Source organism: Typopeltis vanoorti, chromosome 1 (genome assembly GCF_054136105.1).
Source record: "Typopeltis vanoorti isolate ZY-2024b chromosome 1, IOZ_Tvanoo_1.0, whole genome shotgun sequence".
Taxonomy (NCBI): domain Eukaryota; kingdom Metazoa; phylum Arthropoda; class Arachnida; order Uropygi; family Thelyphonidae; genus Typopeltis; species Typopeltis vanoorti.
Genome location: NC_143549.1, coordinates 160,580,037 through 160,604,517, shown reverse-complemented (window position 1 = coordinate 160,604,517; position 24,481 = coordinate 160,580,037). Strand labels below are relative to the sequence as shown.

The window sequence follows — 24,481 nt, the reverse complement described above, 5'->3', positions numbered from 1 at the left end:
TTCAAATGTCATTAAAGGTTCAGTCCAGTTATTCTCTTAATGTTTACTGTAGTTTTCCCTTCTTAGTTATCCCAGAGGTATCTTTCCATCTATTCTTACATTTTTGAGAATAAAGTTTACTATTGTTGGTTTCCTTTTCCATCATGAACTTAATTCTTGGATGTAGACTATCGAGGTATGAGAGGAATCTGTCTTATCCATGAGGCCAAGACATTGTCCACATATCTTAGCCAAATAGGTTTGAGGTAGGGGCTGAGTCTGTGGCTCATGTTTCAAAATTTTCCATGTAAAAATTGGCAAATGGGAGTGGGGAGAATCCATATCAGTTCCATCTATTTATTTGTTAAATTTTGTTATTCCAAGAAAAATATTCAGAATCGATGATAAAGAAAAGAGATCTACAATATCAGAAGGAAAAACGTTTTTTAAGAGTGTTAAGGTGTCATTCAAGAGAATCTTGGGAAGGAGATTGAGTGAGGTGATATCAAAGCTAATCAATATATCTGCATTATTTAAAGTTAGATTTTCAATAGAAGTTTATAGTGCTATATAAGGCCACTGACCTGGATGGCTGAGTGAATAGCATCTCTGCTCTTCAACCAATAGGCCATGGGTTTAAATATCAGAATGGACATGAACATTTATAAATGTCTTTAGGTGGGAGATGAATTTCACTGCCCAGTGTGGGACCATCACCTTGCTTGCTAAGTTAGCCAACATTTTGCTCTCCACAGCAGGGTTTTGGGATTATGTAAAAAATAAATTAAAAAAAAAAAATAATTAACACATCCAAGGTACTAATGTATTAAAAGTTTACGACCTTCCATGGGTGGAAGTCACATTATGAAAAATAACCTTCTTCAAGGATTAAGCATTTGCCTGTTGTGGTTTCAATGGTCTTTCCATCTTGTCGTTAGTCTTCCTCTCTCTCTCTCTTTTCCTGTGGTCTATACCTATCCACTTCTTTTGGTAGCTGATATCTTTCCATCCTAGATAGATGTTCTTTCCATTTCTCTTTATATTCTTTGATTTTTTTCATTCATGTTAGAAATATCTAGTTCTTTTCTGATGTCTTCATTTCTTATATAGTCCAATTTTGTACATCCTTTAATTGTTCTTAAAAATCTCATCTCTGCAGCTTGTATTTTATTTTCTCCTTTCTTTTTAACCATCTATGTTTCTGAACCATATAACAGAGTGGGAGGGGCCATTATTTTATAAAATTGTAGTTGAATTTCTCGTTTTTTTTTTTTTTTTTTAATTCAGTGTCCTGTTAATTGTTCCACAGATTTTCTGAAATTTCCTTATTTTTTCATCTATATTTTTTTCTTTTAGATATGTTATTATGCAGTCTAAATAATTAAACTGTGTCATCTGTTCTATTATTTTATTTTCTATAACTGTTTTTGATCTAACATATTTGATCTCTATGGGCCTGATAACCATAAAGTTAATTAGGAGACATTGGATTATCTAGTCTCTGAATAACTGTCTCCCAGATCTTTGACATTATCATCATCATAATGCTAAATACAGAAATAGAACTTCTGATCTGTTCCAGTTCTGATTTGATCCTCTTTTGAGGTCTACCCAGCCTTTCTTCCCAGTTGGTTTATATTTTATTAATTGTTTAGAATATTCAGTGCTGGCCATTCAGTTTACATGTTCTATCCAATTTTCTTTATATTTGTTTAGATTTTCTTTTTAGATTTCATTTTTAGTTTAAAATATCTCTGTTTCTTTTTTTTTGGATAATAATGTGTATTTGGCAGTTCCTCTCATGAATCTCATTTCTTGTTTTTATTCTTTGTTTATTTATTGCCCAAATTTCTCTGTGATAGAATAATGGCAGTGAAATTTGGATATTTCTAAAGTATTTCGACCTTTGACACCTTTTGGCTACTTGTGTATGGAAATATGACTTTAATGAAAGTACAGATATTTCATACTGAAAATTACAGTACATCATCAGTGTGTAGGAAGAAGCAAATCAAAGAACAGGAATACAAGTTACATACAACTTTCAAGCATGTCTCTTTTTGTACAATATTCATATTGAGTGTTTTATTTATTAGGCCTATAATCTTTAAAAATTGTGAAGTTTTTAACTGTATATCCTTTTCTTCTTCATATGATATTTCACATCCAAAATAATTAAAAGTATTTATCTGTTCTATTATTTTGAGTTATTATTAATAACTGTTTTACTTTTAACTGGAGTTTGTCCACAAAATTGCCATTGTTTTCGTTTTATGTATGGATATTTTCCTTGCAGACTTTTCTACTGAAATGTTTAAATTATATATTGCTCTTTGTGAACTGTCTTCCTTATCAGATATTATTACCTGATCATCCACAAATGGAACACGTTAAATAACCGATGTATAGACATGGGTTATTTAAAGTGTTCCACTGTATAGTTATTTCATTAATATAAATATTAAAAGTGTTGGAGACAGAGGACATCCCTGTTTCAGACATTTTTTATTTTTCTTTAGTCTTTGTATATATTCAATATTGCTGTAGTAAACTATTAGGTATGCTTATTCTTTGTAATAAAGCAAACAGTGTTTGTCGTTTTTCTTTATCAAATGCTTTTTCATAATCTATAAATAAGAGGTGAGTTTCTAAATTAAATTTTCTTCTTTTCACTATAAGTAGTTTTATACAAAAAACTGCATCAGTTGTAGTGTCCTTTTCTAAATCCATTTTGACACATTCTAATAATATTTTTTCTATATATTTTCAATTTTTTGTTAAATATTCTACTATATATTTTGTAGCATGTATTCAGTAAACCAGTACTTCTATAATTGGTAAGGTTTCTTTTATCCCCTTCTTTAAGTATGTGTATTACTTTATCCTTTCTTCTTCTTCTGCTGATTTAGATATCTCCCCCAAACTATCACACTACCTTCATTTTTGAAATTATCGATTCTACAACCATGTTAAAATAGATTTAATTTATGATTACACAAATAAACATTCTTGCTTACAGATGGTTTTTCCTTCCAGTAACAGTGATGTCCTATTTCTATTATTACAATTCCTGACGTTCGATCTTCATATCAAGATCATCATCTGGAGCATACATAAATATACAAGACAAGCTGCAACATAAATATACAAGACAAGTTGCATTATATTTCAAACCATAAGCTAGAGAAACAATGATTTGATCACATGCTACTCACTGGCATGACCTCTAGTGGGGAAAAAAAAAAAAAAAAAAAAAAAAAAAAAAAAAATACATTAAGCTAGATTTAATTTATGATTACACGAATAAACATTCTTGCTTACAGATGGTTTTCCTTCCAATAACAGTGATGTCCTATTTCTGTTATTACAATTATTATTTTTGATTTAAAAAAAAAAAAAATAAATTACAACATGAATAAACATTCTTTCTTATAGATTTTTTCTTTAACAGTGATGTCCTATTTTTTAGTATTAAAGTTGTTATTTTAGATTTAGGATCCTGGATTTTCTACAGTCCTGTTTATAATTGTTCTTAGAGAGGAAGGGTTCGTGGGACAAATATATGCCTTCCATATGTATGAGATTTTTAGACCATCATTATTGTTTAGATTGGGGTGGTGGATAATATCTCACAAGCTTCCTTAAATTTGCGTTCATACCATGTTTTGTGTGATGTAGACAACTAGTGCTTTTCCACTCATTTCTATGTAAGGTGTTCAGGGCATTGATCAGAAAGGCCAGCTTCACCATAATTATTATAGTTCATGTGTTGTTTATTTTCTTTTTGTCTGATCGGAATTGTGTGTCCTGTTTCTCCTATGTACGGTATGTTGCAGGTGCAGTAAATACGGTATACTTCAGGGTGGGCCAGCGGAGGGAGTGGGTCTTTGGATCAGTTGAGTAAGCTTTTTAATTTTGCAGGAGGTTTAAAGGTGGCTTTGAGGATGTATTTTTTGTAGTACTCTGTTTATTTTATCTGATGTTCCTTTAATGTAGGGAATGGTCATAGTTTTATTGTAGTCTGGTTTGTCTTTGTTTTTTATTGTGGTTTTGTAGAGAATTTTGTTCATAGTGTTTTGGCTGTATCCGTTTTTTTGTCAAGTATTAATGATAATTTTAAATTCGTCTTTCAGTGCCTGTTCGTTGAAACAGATCGTCTCAGCCCTGTTTTTTAGCGTGTTGATGACACCAAGTTTTTGTGTTGGGTAGTGGTAGGAGTTTATGTGTATATATTGTTCCTTTTGTATCGGTTTCCAGTAAACAGTGAAGGAAAGATTGCCCGAGGGAAGACATGTGCCAAGTGTATCTAGAAACGGCAGTGTGGTATGTTTTTCAATCTCAATTGTGAACTGTATACGTTTGTGTTGTTTGTTTAGGTGGCTAAGGAATATTTTCCTATATGTGTTACCAAAAGGTGTGACACCTTATTATTAAAATTCTCTGGATTAGAGATTACTAAGGCAAGTGATGAGAAGTTATGCCACGTGTTGCCGTCTTGAAAGATACTTTAGGTGCAAACTTTGTTTGCTTACACTTGGATAATGGGTTAAACCAAATATATATAATTTCTTGGTATCTTTAATTTATAATATAATGAAGTGAAAAACTTTCAACAACTATCTATCTTTAATCCAGAGTATTTTAATAATAAGGTGTGACATCTTTTGGCAACTCATATAGGAAAATATGACTTCTCCATTACTTCCACCTTAGTATCAACACCTCTGGGTCTGGCTCTCACTGACGAGACCTCAATGCATAGCATTATACATATCCGCAAGGAGATGTGCTTTGTATTATGGGATACTAAGGCAAGTGATGAGAATTTATACTACCTTTGGCACGAGTTGCCCAGTCCTGAAAGATACTTCAGGTGCAAACTTTGTTTGCTTACACTTGGATAATGGATTAAATTAACTATATAGAATTTCTTGGTATCTTTAATTTTTAATAGTATATTCTCTATATCTCTATATATAGAAATAAAGAAAGAAGGAAAATGAGTTTTTTAAAAGTTGATAATGATTAGCTAAACTAAGAGTTTTATAATCACCTACTTTAGCTATTTAATTTTAGCATGCTGTAACTAATTTTCCTGACTTTATGGTTTAGTGTGGTCAGTTAGAAATGGTAAAGAACTTACTGAGATCTACATATTGTCCTTCGTCAGATATAACTAATAGCTTGGTGGTAATTATTCAGTGCTGGTGTTGCTACTTCCATCTAGATATTCTTCCAACTTGTAATGCCAAACAGCAGTTCATAAGTCAGGTACTTTCTGTTATTACAGAATTAGTCCCATTTCTGTTTGGACATCAGCTACTTCAGGTATTTTTAATTCTGATTATCTCTTTTATCTGCTTACATTATTTTTAATGATGATGAAGAATTATGGAAACTTATCATTAACTTTTTTTATTGTTATTGTATAGTGATCTCTCAGTTATCTTTGCGAAATAGAATTGCAAATGGTTAACTATTCATATATGGTTTTACAAAATGCTGTTATTCAGAACTTAGTTGATATGCAAATTCATTCAAGGATCAATAAACTGAAGTTCTGGTTATTTGAGGGCTGGATAAATGGCAGATCACTGTATTATAAGTATGAATTTTAAGAAGAATCATATCATAGTAAAATCATGTTTTTATATATATATATATATTCTGGCCTGATTGGCCATCTGGTTATCCTATCCTATCTCCAACCAACAGGCTGCAGTTTCGCATCCCACCTTGTGTGCGGATGTTTGTGATCATCTTTAGGTGGGAGATGAATTTTATTAAAGCAAGGTGGTGGTCTCACCTGGTGTGAGACCACCACCTTGCTTTTTTTGGTGACCCAAACCGGCTTGAAAAAGTTGCATGTTTGGCCTCAAAACAGGGTTATCGGACTAAATAAGAATAAAATAAAAAATACAAAAAATTATAAAAATTAATAAAAAAAAATAGAATAAAAAAATCCTTAACCCACTCAAGGTACTAATATGCCATGAATGGACTAAGGCTTACAATCTTTCTCAAGTGGGAACCCCCCCCCCCCCACGACACACAGGGTTTATTATGTCAAACCCCCACCCAAACATACACACACAGACAGACACAAGAGGTCAAAAAGTCTATAACAAAAGAGCACCATGTGGACAGATGTATGTATTATATATTACAAATACACAATGCTTACCTATAAACAAAAATTACATAAATAAATAAAACTTAAAAAAAAAAAAACAATATAAAAGTTTTTAAATGTTTCTTGAAAATAACTTGCCAGAAAGTTTAAAAGCGTATTTCCTTCAATGTCAGCATCCAGGAATGCGTTAGCAGAGCTAATCTCAGGTGGTATGGTTACTTAAATAGAATGGGAGAGGAAAGATTAGCAAAACAAGTGTTCTCTGCCAGGTTGGCAGGAAAACGACCCAGAGGAAGACCAAGATATAGGTGGATTGATATGGTACAAAGGGCCTTAGACGATAGAAATATAAGATCTGATAATGTTGGAGTCTTGACAAGTAACAGACTGATTTGGAGGAAAATTGTAGATAGGAAGTTAGTAATGATGTAATTTTTTCATGTAGTACTGTCATATCCTGTACACCCCCTTGAGGGTACATGGCAGGAATTTGATGATGATGATTTCCTTCAGTGATGATGTATCGTTTAAAACAAAAGTTTTAAACGATCCTTCCATCCAGAGAAATACTAGAAATGAAAATATATAACATAAATATCCAAAAATGGCCCTGGAGTTCAAATGAGATAATTTTTCAAGATACAGGCTTTTAATGAGCAATATCATTGTTCTCATACCAAATAACGAAAAGCATCTACCACGACAATTGTATCTTTTGAATATAAATGCATGTTAGACGTTAAAACAATTTTTTTTTTTTAATTCTTTCCGATATTTTATTGATCGTTAGAAAATTGTATATGGAAGATTTCTTTGAACTTTTGATTGCATTTTAAGATAATAGCTAGAACATCTCATTAGAGTTGACTGGTAGTCTCAGTATAACTAGATTCCATTTCTTTTTAGCTTAAGTTTTCCAGTGGTATGTTTTAATGGAATCTTCTCTTTGCCCATCACTGGTAACATCACCTAGGTTTATGAAAAAGAAATATGAATGATAGTGCAAAAAAATAAATAAATAATCTGTTTTCAAGAGATATATCTCATTGCCTTGGTAAGTTTTGAAAAAATTTTAGATCAGTTTGTTGTTGTTGTTCTTAATTTCTTAAGAGATTCTCACAGGACAGCTTTATAAGTTTTCCATCCTCTTTTCTTTTTGTGTTCTTTCAAAATCATTATTTCAAAATCTTTAAAGGTTAAAGCTGGACAATTGGGAGGAGACCTTCATGTAACCTTTTAAGGAATGCCGAGAACTGACTGGGGCTTCTGACCTAATGTTAATCCTCACCCAGACTAAAGAGAATGGGCTGGCAATTTTAGATTTAGTCAACCAAATTGTATTCTTATTGGCTTAAACCACAATGTAAATTGATGGTACAACATGACAGAATTTCATGCCAGCTGCGGTGTTGACATGTTAAACAGGGCTCCATTGTTTTTGTCAGGGAACCAGGACAAACAGTGAAAAGTCAGCTACTGGAACAAACCCAAACCACAACTCAACATCATCAAAGTTCAAGATTGGTACCACCAATATAAGAAGCATCCATGGAAAAGAAATGGAACTAGCAGAAGAACTGGATAAGTACCAGATCAGCATAATATTCATGACTGAAACGAAGAAGTCAAAAATAGGTGAGTCTTTCTAAGTGATAAATACAAAATGTTATATTCAGTTATTGACAATCAGGGAAAAGAGGAAGTATCTATAGTATTCAATACTAAATCTGAGGATAATATTCTTGAATGGCAAGCAGGCAGGCAATATCCAATAGAGTGATGTTGGCAAATATCAGAATGGGGAACTGGACAGCGAGACTGATTTATGCTTATGGTCCCACAGGAGGTTCTACGAAGGAAGAAATGGAGGAAGTTTTTCAGGCATTGGAGAGAGCAGCTAGCTCAGGGAAAAGGAAAAGTTGGTCTTTGTTGTAGATCTAAACAGCAGAGAAGGAAATGATTACCAGACATATAGAAATGTTTTGGGAAAATTTGGAAAAAAATAGTAGAGCTAATAGTAATGGTAAATGCCTTCTGGATTTCTGTTCAGGACATGGATTAGTAATTACTAACATAATGTTCCAGCATAAAATTGTACACAAATTCATATGGAGAGAAGATGCAAGAAATCGAAGTCTCATTGACTATGTTAAAGTTTATAGCGATGTTTTCCCACTGGTTCAGGATGCAAGAGTATACAGAGGATTTGAAATAGGAAGTGATTACTATTTAGTTTTGATCAGGATAAAATTGAATTTCATATTGAAAAGAAGAGTGTGTAAGAAGTTTTTAAATGAATCACGGCTGAGCAGCTTTCAGAGGTGAACTGTAGACTCAAATATACAAACATCATTGAAGAAAAAATAAAAGAATTTGAAAACAAGGAGCAAACCTTGGCGATTCATTGGCAAATCCTGGAGAGAGAGCGAGAGAGAAAAAAAAAAACATTGATTCAGGCAGAGTGGCATGTGGTGAGGTTGTTCGTAAGGATAAAAAAAATCAAAACTCCATGATGGACTCAGGAAGTTATAGAGAATGTGAAGAAAAAGAAGAAAGCATGTCAAAAGTTCCTGGCAAGTAAGTCAGCTTGTGCTCTTAGAGAATACAGAGAAAAATCTAAGAAAGCAAAGCACTGTGTAAAACTAGCTAAATAAAAGTCATGCAAAGACTTTGATAAGAATATAGAAAATAAATATCAGGAAGATGGCAAAATATTCTGGAGGCTATTGAAAAAGTTTAGAAATTGAAGAAAGAGTACTAAAGGAATCGGAGATGATAAAGGTGGCATGAAAACTGAAGACAAAGATATTCTAGATGTCTGGAATAATTACTTTGAAAGACTGATAAATGAAACAACTTGTGTCAGGATAATGGTAGAACACTCCCAACAGGAATACATATCCATACTTGAAGTAGAAAAAGTAATCAGAAACCTGAAATGTGGAAAGGCAGTAGTAGATGAAATGTAGCCAGAATTGCTCATTTATGGAGGTATAAAAGTTTCATCGTGGCTGCATTGCATGATTCAGAGGGTCGAATTCTAGGTGATTGGAGCAGAGCTCTCATACCCATCTTTAAAAAGGGAAATAAAACTGATTGGCAGGAAAAAGACCTGGAAGAAGACTAAGATGTAGATGGAATAATACAGTTAAATATATCTTAAAAGACAGAAATATAAGATCTGATAATATTGGAGGCTTAACAATAACAGATTAATTTGGAGCAAAATTATTGACCAGAAGTAAGTTAGTAATGGTGTGACTTTTTCATGTAGTACTATTGTAATTAAGCTGTTACACCCCATTTGATGATGAACTTGTTTTTGAGATAAACTCTTAACCTGCCTCACAATTTTATTTTTATTTTTATTTAAAATAATTTTTTTTGTTTAATGTTGTTCCCACCCACAAAAGGTTATATTCAAAGCTCCTATAATATGTTTTGTACCATGGGTTGGCTAAGGATTTTTTTTCTGTTTTTATCAATGTTATGTTATATTATATTTATATATATATATATTTTTTTTTTTATATATTTTTTTTTATATTTTTATTTATTTATTAATTTTTTTACATAGTCTGAAAGCCCTACTATGGAGACCAAAACTTGAACTTTTTCATGCCTTCAATAAGCAGGGCAATTAAGTTCATTTTCCAATTAAAGACAATCACAAACATCCATGCCCATGGTAGGATTTAAATCCACAGCCACCTGTTGGTAGGAGAGTGTGTGATTTTCCAAGATACAGAAATATTTAATTTTCTTAAGAGTATTCTAGAAATTTTAGAATGTTCAGTTTTTCATAACAGAATCTACATATTGTTTATACTATGCTTTCATGTACATGGAAGAGCCAAAGAATATAGAAGAATTTAGCATGCCTTACGGTATCTCCCCATGACTATCCTTCTTTTAATGTCATCTTCATGTTTACCATTATTTTTGATTCTGGACCCCAGTAAATCATAATTTCAATGATTTCAGTTTTATCTCTCTCTCTATTATAAATTCATTTAAATTGCCAGAAGCCATCACTTTTGTTTTACTGATGTTTAAATTAAGCCAGACTTTGTTATTTTCTCTCTTAACCAATAGAATCAACCACTCTAGATCTTCCTTAATATCTTAAATTATTTTAAGATATGCACATGATTAAGACTGGTGGCAGACTGGTCTGCCACCAGTCTTAATTCTGGCTGGGTCTTTGTCTATATTAGCCATTCTCATATTATATTCACTATAAATATTAAAAAAAGATAGGGCGAAGTATACAACCTCTTGAACACTGTTTCTCCAAAGACTGTTTTTACTGAAGCTTCTTGGTTGTCTTGTAGCTCTCTTAATCAAGAGAATTAGATGCTCAGGTATTCCCATTGATCACATTACAATCCACAATCTGTTGTGATCTACCCAATCAAAAGGTTTCTTATAATCAATAAATCACATGAATACTTTGTTGGAAGTTTTTCCACTTGGTTTAATCCTTTATCCAAGTGTAAGCAAAGAAGTTTGTGCCTGAACTATTTTCAGGACTGGGGCAACTCTTATAAAGAAGCTAATGACTTGACGTCATTTGCCTTACTATCCCATAATGCAAAGCACATCTCCTTTTGTACATGTATAATGCTATGCATTATGGGAAGATCACTACCCAGACCAGTTTCGACCTTTATTGAGATCTCATCAGTCATCTTTTTTCAAGTGGAAAAACTTCCAACAACTCTCTAATCCAGAATATTTTAATAATAAATTGTGACACATTTTGACTAATCATATATGAAAATATGGCTTCTGCATTATTTCAACCTTAGTATCACCTCTGGGTCTGGGCTCCCACTGATGAGACCTCAATAAAGTCTATGTCAGTGTATTTTCTTCCAAACTTGTTGAAAAATTTCAGTCAGTATATTCACTACTTCATCCCCACTTGCTCTCAAGAATTCCACTGACACTCCATCAGCTCCAGCAGGAGTTTTTCTTTTTGGCAGCTGTTCCATTGCTGATATCACTTTATTTTTCATCATCATGGGTTTCTCAACAAATTCTCTCCTTTCATATTCTCCTTCACTATTATTATCTTTCTTGCACAAATCCTCTACATACTCTTTCCATCTTTTTTTCACTACTTCTTTTTCTCTAGATCTATAGATCTAAGTATCTTAAATACAGATACTTGTTATGTTTCCAGGATTTCTCAACTATTTGTCTTAAGAAAATTTATGCTGACAATCTCTGTTTGGTTTGAACCCAGCATGTTCTTCTATATGTTTTCCTTTCACAATTTTTCTTAATCTTTTTTCAAGTATACTTGGCATAAATTTTACCAGGAACATCAACGGGAAATTCCTTTGTAATTATCACATTCACTTTTATTTTCCTTCTTCTATATGGGTACTCCAATCATCTAGAATTCAGCTAATAGCCAGTCCTTCTGAATTATGCAGTTTAGCCACCTGGAAAACTTTTATTTTTCTGTATTTATTTGAGCATTTCTGGTTGAATATCATCTGCTTCAGCTCCTTTCCACGTTTCAGTTTATAATGTTTTTTATTTCTACCTAAGGTATTGATTATATACATACATATAAAGCAAAGTCGGTTTTTGATCTTTGCTTATAACTCGAGAACCAATTGACCAATTTGATGATTTCTTCACCAGTAGATAGAGGATATTCCAATGATGGTATATGTGCATTTTCATCGATGTAGACCTCCAGATTATGGAGCACTGATTATTTTTTTTTTACCTCCTTCAACAATATATGGCCACTATTTTATGGCCATTTTTTAGATATTGTTAAATTCTGTTGTTAGATATTGTGATATTAGCTGTGACCAGATATTGTTAAATTTTTTAGAATTTAACAATTAGACTCTTGATTTGGAAATGATGTCAGAGTTGAGAAATGAACAAATCATTCCACCCATTATAAGAAATATTAATATCATCCAATGTAATTTAAATGGTATCGTTACCATTTAAATTACATTGTTATATCGTTACCCCAGCAAGTAAAGAAAAACTAAATGAACTATTACTACTAGCTGACAAACATGATGCTGATATTATCTGCATCCAGGAAACCAAACTTCGCCAAACCAACAGACTAAACATTAAAAAGTATGAAATCATAAGAGAAGATAGGCCTATGGACCAAAATGGAGGAGGGCTTCTGACACTAATCCGAAACTTGTCATATAAAGTTGTTGAGTTAGACATAGTATCAGAAGGAACTGAAATACAAGGAATCCAAATACTGGAACCAAGTAAAAAGCCATTAAACATATTCGATTGTTATCATCATCCTGACAAACCTAGACCAAATCTTTCCAACCTATCCCATCTCATTGAAGAAAACTCCATTATCTTAGGAGACATGAATAGCAAACACATGTTATGGGGTTCTGAGGAAATAAACCCAAGAGGAGAAAACCTGAGTAATTTCTTAGATGAAACAGGACTAATAACTCTCAACAGTGGAGAACCTACTTATCTGTCTCATTCTTATGGTACAAAAGATGCCCTAGACAACACTACGGTGTCTCCTGATCTTCACAACAAAGCTATTTGGTCTGTTTTGGAACCAGTATAAAGCGACCATACTCCAATATTAATCAATCTGAACCCAAAAATGACTAGATCCACCCAAGAAAGAAAATATCATTGGAACTTCCAGAAGGCAAATTGGGAGAAATACAAGGATGAAGTAAGTAAAATGCTGAAAGATCACACATACCATGATGACTTAGACAAAGACTATATAACTTGGAAGAATACTATCCAAAATGCAGCAAAGAAAAGTATCCCAAAGGGCTACAGGAGAAAAGTTATTTCAAACTACACAAAGGTTCACCAGGAACTTGCCAGTAAAATAACTAAATGAAATGAATTATTTAATATCTTAAAAATTGAAAGCTCTCCAGAAACCAGGATGGAGTACAACAAGATAAATGCTGAAATTAAACAAAAATATAACATATTACAAAGAACTAGGTGGCAAGAATTTTGCCACAACTTAAATCCAAACACTCCAGATACCAAACTTGGGAAACTGACTGCTAATTTACAAAGAGACCTACCAAAGTCAAGCGAGACTAACACGCTAAAAGATCCAGATGGAAATATCAAAATTGGAGATAGGAGATCTCGAATACATTGGCCCTTCATTTTCAAAATATAAGCAAACTAAAGATGAATACTAGGAAAGACCATCAAATAGCAAAACAGGTTTGACAGCAGAAAAATGCTGCAAACTCCCCCAAAATATCAAAACAAACTATTCTTGGATCCATTTACAATCTCTGAATTGGGATATGCCTTGGAGAGACTAGATATAAATAAATCATGTGGACCAGATAATATACAAGGAATTATGATCAAACATCTTCCTTCCCTAGCCCTAGATTGGCTACTTCACCTATACAACAATAGTCTAAAACAAGGAAAAGTTCCAAAAGACTGGAAGACAGCCACAATCATACCAATCTTAAAGCCTAACAAACCGCAAGACCAATCAGGAAGTTATAGACCAATTTCACTGACTTCAATTCCAGGCAGATTAATGGAAAAAATGATTCTTCAACATTTAAATTACTATCTAAACAAAAATAGTATACTACCACATTTTCATGCTGCCTTTAGAAAAAATCACTCAACAACTGATCAAATTTTCTACTTAATCCAGACAATTCAAGATAACTTCCAGACCAAACCTACCAAATCCACCATTGCAGCTTTTATAGATTTTAGCAATGCCTTTGACAAAGTGTGGAGGCAGAAACTTTTCCAAGCTTTATGATATTGGAATAGAAGGGAAAGTTCATAACTGGATCTATGACTTTCTAAGAAATAGAACAATTGGAGTTAGAATAAATAATATCTTATTTTCACTTTTCCAAGAAAGTGAAAATAACACAGGGACTCCCTCAAGGTAGCATTTTGAGCCCACTCCTTTTTTCCATCTAGTTAAATGACTTAGATAAAAATATAAATAAAGAAACAAAGATAGCTATGTTTGCTGATGATTTGGTCCTATTCTCAGCTCACAACAACCTAGAAACAGCAGAAGGTCACTTAAACAAAGCCATTGAAAGTTTAGCTACATACTTGAAAACCAAAAAAATCAAAATTAACCCTACTAAATCAGAAATCTGTGTTTTTACTATTAATAACCATCTCAGAAAGTGGAGACCAAAGATTAAGCTAAACAGTCAACTAATTACATTTAATGAAAATCCCAAATACCTTGGAGTTACTCTGGATCCATTGCTAAGCTTCAATAAACCTATCAACAATGTTGCAGTCAGTGCAAAAAGAAGACTAAATATCATGAAAAGTATCTCAGGTAAAGAGTGGGGAGCCAATGCTAAAACCTTAAAAGTCACATATACCTCTATTATCTCTCCCATAATGGAATATGCTTCGCCAATCTGGATGCAAACATCACAAACCAGTTTAGACAAGCTTATAAAAATTCAGAAAAATGCAGCAAAAATCATATGTGGACTAAGGAACAACTATTGGAAAAATAGCAGAATTCAAATCCAACCTTGTTCCTTTAAAAATTAGGTGGCAAGAAAATCTTACCAACCTTGCACATCATAGAACAAGTGAACTTTTTAAAAACTGGAAACCAACAAACAGAATAAAGAAAAAATCAACAATGCATGAAATCATAGAAAATAAAATTCCCTTGGATTGTACAAATAAAATAGCCGACTACACAGCATTTCCTCCAAATCAAGACAGGAAAAATATACTTATCAACTCTGAAATAGGGATGAGAAAAAAAGCCTAGAAAACCCTGAAATCTTGAGATCATTAGCCCTTTCAAAAATAATGGAATATGGACCTGACTCAGTAAAGATCTACACAGATGGCTCCAAAAATCCAAATGGCAATTCTGGGAGTGGCGTAATCTATGGCTCTCATAATATAGAACTAAAAACAGCTAACAGTATTGGATGCAACTCATACCATCCAGAATTAATAGCTATTAACACAGCACTGCAATATTTGGACAAACAAAACCTGAAGGAGTTTATATTTTTCACAGATTCCTTAGCAGCCCTTCAAGCTATTAAGAACTGCTATACTAGCCATCAAGAAATACTTAGAGACATAGCAAAAAAACATAAACAAACTACATAAGGATTCCGAAATAATCTTCCAATGATTTCCATCCCATGTGGAATTAAAGGGAAACGAAACTGCAGATGAAGTAGCAAAAATGGCTGCAACATCAAGTGATACCACAGATTTCGATCTCTTTAAAACCACCCAAAAAGAAAACATAAAAAGAACAATTCTTCAGGTCATGACTCACTACTGGTACTCAGCAGAAAATCCAGGAGCTACCATCAACTCCAAGTTTAATCGTGTGCCACTACCATGATCTCTCACCTCAAGACCAGTCAAGTTTAGCAATGGCATAAAAGTCTTCCCCACCTGCAAAATCTGTAACATCGAGGAAGCATCACCAATGCATTTGCTAAACGGTATGAATATCTCCAAATGTGAACTCTGTAACAACCTAGAAAAGGTGCTGTATAAATTACATGAACTTGACCTCTATGATCTGGTGTAATAATACCATGGGATAATAATAAAAACAAACAAAAAAAAACAAAAAAACATTTATCTTCATTTTTCATGTCACCATTGTTCATCTCTGTTTTCTTTTACAGTACTCTTTCCTCTGTTTTTATACTTTTTCACTGGCCTCCAGAATATTTTGCTGCCACCTTCCTAATGTTTATTTTCTATGTCCTTACTAAAGCTTCCCATGATTTTTGTTTAGATACTTTTGCATGCTGTGTTACTTTCTGACATTTTTGCCTGTGTTCTCTTAAAGTACATGCAGACTTACTTGTCAGGAGCATTCAGTATGCTTTTTTTTTAATATTTTTGACTGCATCTTTAACTTCTTGAATCCTGATTTTGCTGTCATTGCAGCTATGTAGAAGGTATTTTACCTTGGGTATAATAAATGTTAAAAATACCAAGCAATTTTAAACCTAGTTTTACTCCATTTCCCAAGTAAGCAAACAGACAAATAAGTCAAGTTTGCGCCTGCAAGTGATGCAAGTCTACAGGTAGTGCAAGACCAAGGCAACTCGTGGTAAAGGTGGCATAAGCTCTGATCACTAATCTTAATATTTACCCTTAATGCCAAAACACATCTCCAAGAAGGGGATGCATGATGTTTTGTATTAAAGGCAAGGGGCCACTACCCAGATCGGTTTCGACCTTTATTGGGGTCTCATCAGTGGGAGCTAGGCTAGAAATACCAAGATTTAGTAATACAGAGCTTATAAGTATGTTACCAGAACAAGTTGCCATAAGGTGTTTTAAACCTTATTAAATAAAAATCTCTGGAGGAGATATAAATGTAGAAGGTATTTTACCTTGGGTATAATAAATGTTAAAAATACCAAGCAATTTTCTAGCTTAGCTCCCACTGATGAGACATCAATAAAGGTCGAAACCGGTCTGGGTAGTGGCCCCTTGCATTTAATACAAAACATCATGCATCCCCTTCTTGGAGATGTGTTTTGGCATTAAGGGTAAATATTAAGATTAGTGATCAGAGCTTATGCCACCTTTACCACGAGTTGCCTTGGTCTTGCACTACCTGTAGGATCAGCTAGACTTGCATCACTTGCAGGCACAAACTTGACTTATTTGTCTGTTTGCTTACTTGGGAAATGGAGTAAAACCAGGTTTAAAATTGCTTGGTATTTTTAACATTGCAGCTATGTGTTTTGAGGATTTATTGAGTTATGCCAGCAGTGTAATGTATTCTACCAGCAGGACTTCCCAAGCTAGACAGATCAATACTGAGGAACCAGACTAAGGGTTTCCAACTGGGCATGATAGTACTCTAGAGGAGCAGCTTCCTAACAGTTTATACAAAAAAAAAAAAAAAAAAAAAAACGAAAGAAAGAAAAATTTATATACTGGAATTATCATGGATTCTGTTGAAACTTCAGTAGTATCAAGGCCATTTCATAATGACAGTGACACTGGCATTATGAAATGTAATTCTCATTCATAAGGACAGGTCAGAGGATTGACCTGCCCATGGAGAAGTCAACATCCTTGTAGGCAACCATAACCCCTTTCACCAAGTCCTAATATTCACTGCCATCAAGTTAAACTGTCTGCTCATCCTACCGCCTTCCCACTCTTTTAGTGGGGAACTGATGGCAACTTATTTGGGAGTGATCATTTTCCCATGATATCCTCTTTTTTTGCATGGGCAACAATGTAGTATATTGCAGATATCATGATGAAAAATTGGGCAGTTTGATGGCTCCTCTTCTCTTCCTTAGCATTCATTTCTGCATTGGTTAATGATGCAGTGAATCATGTGACTGAGTGTATTACACAAGCTGCCCCACCAGCAATTCCTAAAAGATCCTGACAGGTTTAACTTTCCCTCACCTGTGGTGGAATGTCCAAGCAAGACACATATGTTGTCATACCTGAAAGGAATCCTGGATCCAACAGCAAAGAAGTTAGGAATAAAATCTGGAAAATGAAGGGCACATGCCATCCACCCATTTTTCATTTTTGAACATATGGCTGTGCAATTGCTAGTGCACTCTGAGAGATTTTTGCCAAAATATTAGCTACATCATCTTATCCAACAGCCCACAAGTTTAAAGAAGAAAAACAAATTCTGTTCTTTTTGATTGGCATGGATGGATGACTACAACGTAACATAATAATCAGCTTTTGCAAATATCCAGAAATACATTCTCACAGAGATTCTACTGAGCAGGTACAGGAGTTCCATAACATAGCTCATAACACAGTTTTCCAAGCTTCTGAGTCCCACTATGCACGTGCTTTGGGCCACTGAAAACTGTGCTGCACATTAGTTTTGGTAATGAGGGCTTGCATATTGTGGTCCTACTGTGGAAACCTATGTTGTGAGCTCTCTGCATTCAATGTGTTGGTTGAATGGTAGCACTTGACTCCCTGTGCTTTAATCTCAGTAAGGTATCACTGATTGTTGACCTGGGGCTGCCCAATTTTTCAGCAATATGCTGAACAGATAGGCCTGGAACATGGCTTCCCATCACAACATCTCTATCAAATTCCATCAGTTCTTTTCTCGCAGCCATTTCACCTGGACATAGTTGCACTGACTTGGGAGCATCATATTCCTCCAATTTATACTGGCTACAAACATGTGACTTTACTTGACATGATTAAACTTGACTACGTGATGTCCATTGACTTCTTTCCAAGCAGTGTATATCACCATGCAGCTTTCCAAACATTCCATCTCTCCTAGCAGCAGCTCTTTCAAGTACATTGAATGGAATGCTCTGAATTTGTGCATATCTACATGGATGATTCAAAATCAGAAGCTCCACTGGGGGGGGGGGGGTCTTAATGATGTCTTCCTAGACAGAATAGTATTTGCTCAGATCCCACTAGAATGTAATACCTTCATTGTTGAGCAGTATGCTATAGATCTTAACCTACATAAGATTGCACTGCTACCAAAGATGCATTATATATACAGATCATCACTTCTTTGATGTAGCCTAACAATGAGTTCTGTGAAGGAAGTACGGGCACCATCATTGCTCAGAGATTGACATATAGGCAACTGACTGGAGAACTGCTGGGCATATGCTGAATGAAGCCTTTGATCTCACATCAACCTGAAAACTATACACTGGGAGACACATCATTATTCCTGATCTGTCTTACAGAGTAAAAGGTTCTAATCTTCCATGATGTCTATGGTCTACACTTTATCTAGTTAAGACAGGACTTGGGAAATGCAAACAGATGCTCCACAAATGGAAATGGACTGACTCTCCATACTCTGATTGTGGAAGTGTAGCCCAGACCATTAACCATATTATTAGTAACTGCCCTGTGTTCTCATATCCTGGAACTTATATGGACTTTTTTGATGTTAAATCGAAAATTGATTGCACAGCCAGAATCTGTCAAACTATAATGCTTTTTTCTGTTTTATGTAATAGATTCACTTTCTATATGTACTTCATTTACTAAATAAATATACAGATTCATGAAGCTCCGTAGACAATAATAAGTATAGAGCTGCGGAAACATCCAGGCTCTCTCATATCCAACGTCTTCTCTCAGTAGAAGCTATATTTGTATGTCCAATTCTGTTGGATCCAAAGCCATGTCGTGATCAAGGGAAGTCATGCTGCAGGTACTGTTGCAGTTCATTTCTGAAGTTTTCACCATTTATCTGTCTTTTACACTAATTACAGGTAGGTTATAAGGCAAAAATTTTTATCAGAGTGGCAGTCAACATGAAATAGGTCAACCAACAAATTTAATCCCTTGCAATGCATTGTGATGTCCACAGCATGCACAGACACTTGACATACACTTGTAGGGCTACTTGTATGAGTATATGGGAAATATATGACTTCTAATCTTGGTATCTCTTCTGGGTCTTACTCCACTGATGAGATCTCAATAAATGTTGAAACCATCTGGGTTATGACCCTTCCTATAATGCATAGCATTACATATCCAAAAAAGTGTGTGTATTTTGCATTATGGGATGCTAAAGCAATTAATGTGAAGTCATTATCTACTTTATACAAGTAGCCTAGTCATAAAGACTTCACATGAAAACTATGTTTGCTTACACTTAGATTTATCTAAGTTTATATTCTATATCAGGGCAATTGGCGGCCCACATCTGGTCCAAACATTCATTTTTGGCAGCCCATAAAGGTTGACCATACTTACATTGCATGTGGCCCGCATGTTGAATTATTTAAATAATACATTTTATAATATGAATAATAAATTTAAAATAATTTTATACTTTTACTTCATGATATTTCCATGCAACTTGGCACAAGTCAACCTTGTGAGTCATCATGAATGGAGATAGCAAAGGCGACTTCATCCGATGACAACCAAGATTTTGGCTTGGCACACATTAAAGAATGCATTTTCGTTAGAAAACATCCAAAATTTTTATTGATGCTTACCAAAAAAGCAGCGAGACACATATTGTATGCATAAACTATGTTACTTTGTTTTTACATGATAATAATTTTTCATTGAGTTTCATTTTCATGCTTGTTTCATATCTTGTACTTTAAATATTTCTATGTTTTTTAAGATTGATATAATAAAAATTGATAATTTAAGTTTTTTTTTCACTTACTAGATTTGCTTAATTAAAAGTTTGTGGCCTGATTATAAAAAATAAAAGTCGAATGTGGCCCACAAGTTTGAATAGGTTGCCGACTGCTGTTCTATATTATAGTCTATATTCCTGGTTAATTAACAAGAATATAATTTCTTCGCAAGTCTGTTTTAATATGTTGAAGAAAGAGAAATACTTATTTGATTCTTTTTCTGTTGCAAAGTGTGTTTTGGATATTGGCTATATGCTTAACAATGAGTCCACAGTGGTTATGCATGGATTGAAATAGCAAACATATCATCCACATAGCACAGTGAAAATAATGCTTTGTGGCTTGTATAGGAATTGATTGAAGGGAGGATGTATTCTGACCCCATCTAGTTATCTATATATCTTTCTTTTCATCTAAAATAACTCACCTGTGCAATGAATTTGAATAATTCCAATATGTCATTAGGGAAGTGTCTTAACAAAAGGATAGGACAGTATATCCTTTTTTCCATTACAGTTTTTAATGCTTACACAGCTAGTGCCTTGTGATTGTAACAAGTTTTTTTTTGTGCTCTCATGATGCTAATTTGAAATCCAACAAAACACCAGTTTATTTATTTATATTGTTAAACATTATCATGAGTAACTGACATTTAAGCCTTTTTTTACATATTTGTGCTGAGGGTTATTTAGACATGTATATATTAGATATATATTCATTTAGCTATATACCAACTACATATATATTGATTTTTTTTTTGTTTGGACAATTTTAATGTTAATTAAACATGACTTCACAAGCAAAAAGTGTATTTTCATCTCAGTATTACCCATCTACTTTGAGTTTCATAAAATTTACTGCATTTTGAGGATTGTAAGAGTCCTTCCACGCTGTAATAGAGGAGAACTCAGTTGGAGGATGTTAGTAACAAATGAATCAATAAGTAGGTTGTACAGAAGGAATGATTGTAGGATTTGTGGTATGGTTTGTGTTTGACAGAAAGAAGGATTTGTATAATGCTGATGGACTAATCTAAATGGCTTTGGTTTTAGGTGTCTAGAGAGAGAGAGAGAGCTTTGTTCATCAAGCATGTTGAAGTCGAAATTCAGGAAAACTTAAGCAGTTAGGGTGGAAGCAGGTGAGTTTGTGTGAAGGTATCTATGAAGTGAGTGAGTGGGAGAATGACCAAGTGCCGAATCTAGTCTCTCAAGCAAAAATATTGACTAGTGTAGTTCAATTCGGGAAGTAAGGGTGTTTGGGGTCCTAAAAGAATGCTTCAGTTTCTATATACTAATGCCAGAGATATCAGATACAAGAAGGAGGAGGAAATTGCTTAGTGCAACTTTGCCAAAAATTATAAGAAATAATGAGACTTGGCTAACAGCAGATATAGTTGCAAGGATAGAATGTCAAGGGCAGCATGGCTTTGTGAAGGGTAGGTCATTCCTTAGTAATTTACTAACTTTTATAATCGAGTAACATCTGAGTTGGATAAAGGAAATGGCTACATGATGATTTTGCTGGATTTCACATAGGCATTTAGTATTTTCAGTGATGATAGACAAGATAGTGTGTGTGTGTGTGTGTGTGTGTGTGTGTGTGTGGCGGGGGGAGACTGCTGAATGACAGCAGATGAATTGCAGCCAAAAAGAATAGGAGATAGGTGGAAGGTGGCTGTTCATTTGAATGTGCAAGGGAACAGTCTGGTATGGGATCAAGGCCAGTAAGACAAAATATACGATTCCCCCCCCCCCTCTGAAGAATCTTTAGACCAAGAATTAGAAGTAATCAAAAATACAGCCATCCTAAATGGATATAATCCTAAAACAACTCAAAAAATAATCAGTCACTTTTCCACACATCAAACCAGACAGGAAGAAGTCCATAGGATTCCCATACCTTACGTCAAAGTCATCTCCGAACGTCTTTCTAAAATTATGAAGAAATACAATTTTGCCACTACTTACAAACCTATCAACCAAATTTACAACTTGTTACCTTCTCCTAAGGACAAACTCTCACCTTTGATGTTGCCTGGCGTTTATGATATTCTGTGCTCATGTAAATTGTCTTACTTTGGACAGACAGGTAGGTCTGTTCAGAAACGTATCTCGGAACATCAAGATAACATTCATCTTTTTAAACCGCAGAAATCTGGCCTCTATGAACACATAATTGAAATCCAAGCCATAGGATCCATTGGGAAAAGTCTAAACTTTTACATAGATCTTTATATATAATAAACATGAACGTTTATACAAAGAAAGTTCTGAAGCCCTACTACACAGACCAAATTTAAACCGCAACGATGTTCTTACTATTCCTGAAGTATGGGAAATTGTCATACAAAATTGTGTTAAATAATTATTATTAGTTTTTTATATTTTTTTTTACTTCTGTAACACGTTACGCACGTTTAATGAGATTCTATTGTAATCATGCACCTTAACTGTATGTTATTCCTATTATTGTTTAAACTACTGTACTGATAATGTCCTAAGATACTTAGGATGAAATATTTACAATTAAATAATTTTCACTGTGGTTAATACGTGTGTTTCTTTTAATTAAAAATATATGGTTGGTTATTGGTATTGGCCAAGGAGTTTCACGGATGATCTGGAAGACATGCATTGACAAACTAGAACAATGAATGCAGGTCAAGTGATTATTATGGGGAGACTTCAACTATGGAGATATAGACTGGAAGGAAGAAAAAGCACATGGCAGGAAGGAAACAGAATTTATACACCTGCTAAGAGATAAATACTTAAGGCAGCATATAAGCATTTATCTTATAGGATTAGAAGATTTATCCATAACCAACCTGGCCACATTGCTTCTGGTTGATGAAAATGACCATGCAGTCTTGACTTGGGAGATTGTAAAACAGGTTCCACATATACCTCCTTCTTTCTCAAGAAGGAGGTATATGTGGAACTACAAGTGATTAGGACAAACTTAAGAGGAAGCATGAATCAGTGCCATGGCATAAAACACTTCAAGAGAAGGATGTTAGTAGGGCATGGGAGATAATTAAAGAGCATCTAGAGGAAGCAATATAAATTATATACCTAAAGGTAAGAAGGGTTAATCAGGTAGGAGTTAGATGGATGAGTAATATCATTAAACATGAGCTGCAGAAGAAGAAAATGCTGTGGAAAGTATATAAGGAGAACAGTGACCAGCAAATTCATGAACAATAAAAGGCTCAGGTAAGAAAGGTGACCAACATGGTTAGGAAAACAAAATCAGATTATGCGGAGAAATTAGCCAGCCAGGTTAAAGGAAATCCCAAAGAGTTTTTTCATTATGTGGTAAGTAAGAGGAAGAATGGCTATGGAAGATTAACCTTAATGAGCGCTGATGGTGATGATGTGACAGAAGCAGATGAAATAGTTGAGTTACTGAGTGGCCACTTTGCAAGGGCATATCATCCAAGTGAGGTTTCTGCTGTAACATATGTAACAGACATTAATGTGGGAACAGAGATGGATAAATTGGAAGTTCTTAGGATATTGCAGAATCTCAATTTAAATACAGCTGTGACAGACATTGATGTGGGAACAGAGATGGATAAATTGGAAATTCTTATGATATTGCAGAATCTCAATGTAAATACAGCTGTGGGATTTCAGCTTGGGTTTTGTGAGAATGTGCAAGGGAACTGGCCTCTTTAATTTAAGTTTCAGCTCTGGTAGTGTTCCAAGAGTGAAAAGAGGACAAAATGATCTCCTTACATAAGGGAGGCTGTAAGACTGCAGTAGCTAATTATAAACCAATCAGTATCTCAGGCAAGGTGGTAAAAGTACTAGAAAAATTGGTAAATAAGATAATTTAAGAATGGGTGGATAAAAGATATGATTCTGTATGAGGAGCAGCATGGTTTTGTGAAAGATAGGTTATGCCTTAGTAATTTACTAACTTTTTATAATAGAGTAAAGCTGAGTTGGATGAAGGAAATGGCTACATGATGATTTTGCTGGATTTTATATAAGTATTTGACGGAATATCACATGGAACTCTGTTATGCAAATTAGAACAAATGAGGATGGATATGACAGTGGTTATGTGGATAAGAGGACAGCTGATAGACAGATATCAAAAAGTAGTATATGGAGGGGCAGAATCACAGCGAAAACAGGTGAATAGTGGTGTGCTGCAAGGTTCAGTGCTGGGACCGCTACTGTTTAATTTGTACGTAAGTGTT

At 34.2% G+C, this 24,481-nt stretch overlaps 1 protein-coding gene across 1 annotated transcript in view; it reads left to right on the top strand.

Annotated features, from left to right (window-relative positions):
- Positions 1-24,481, top strand: part of LOC150110585 (FIGNL1-interacting regulator of recombination and mitosis-like) — a 390,780-nt gene that overhangs the window by 334,248 nt on the left and 32,051 nt on the right. The window contains exon 17 of the mRNA XM_090399827.1: positions 5,092-5,307. Coding sequence (XP_090255953.1) covers positions 5,092-5,307 — 216 coding nt within the window. The remainder of the gene's footprint in view (positions 1-5,091; positions 5,308-24,481) is intronic.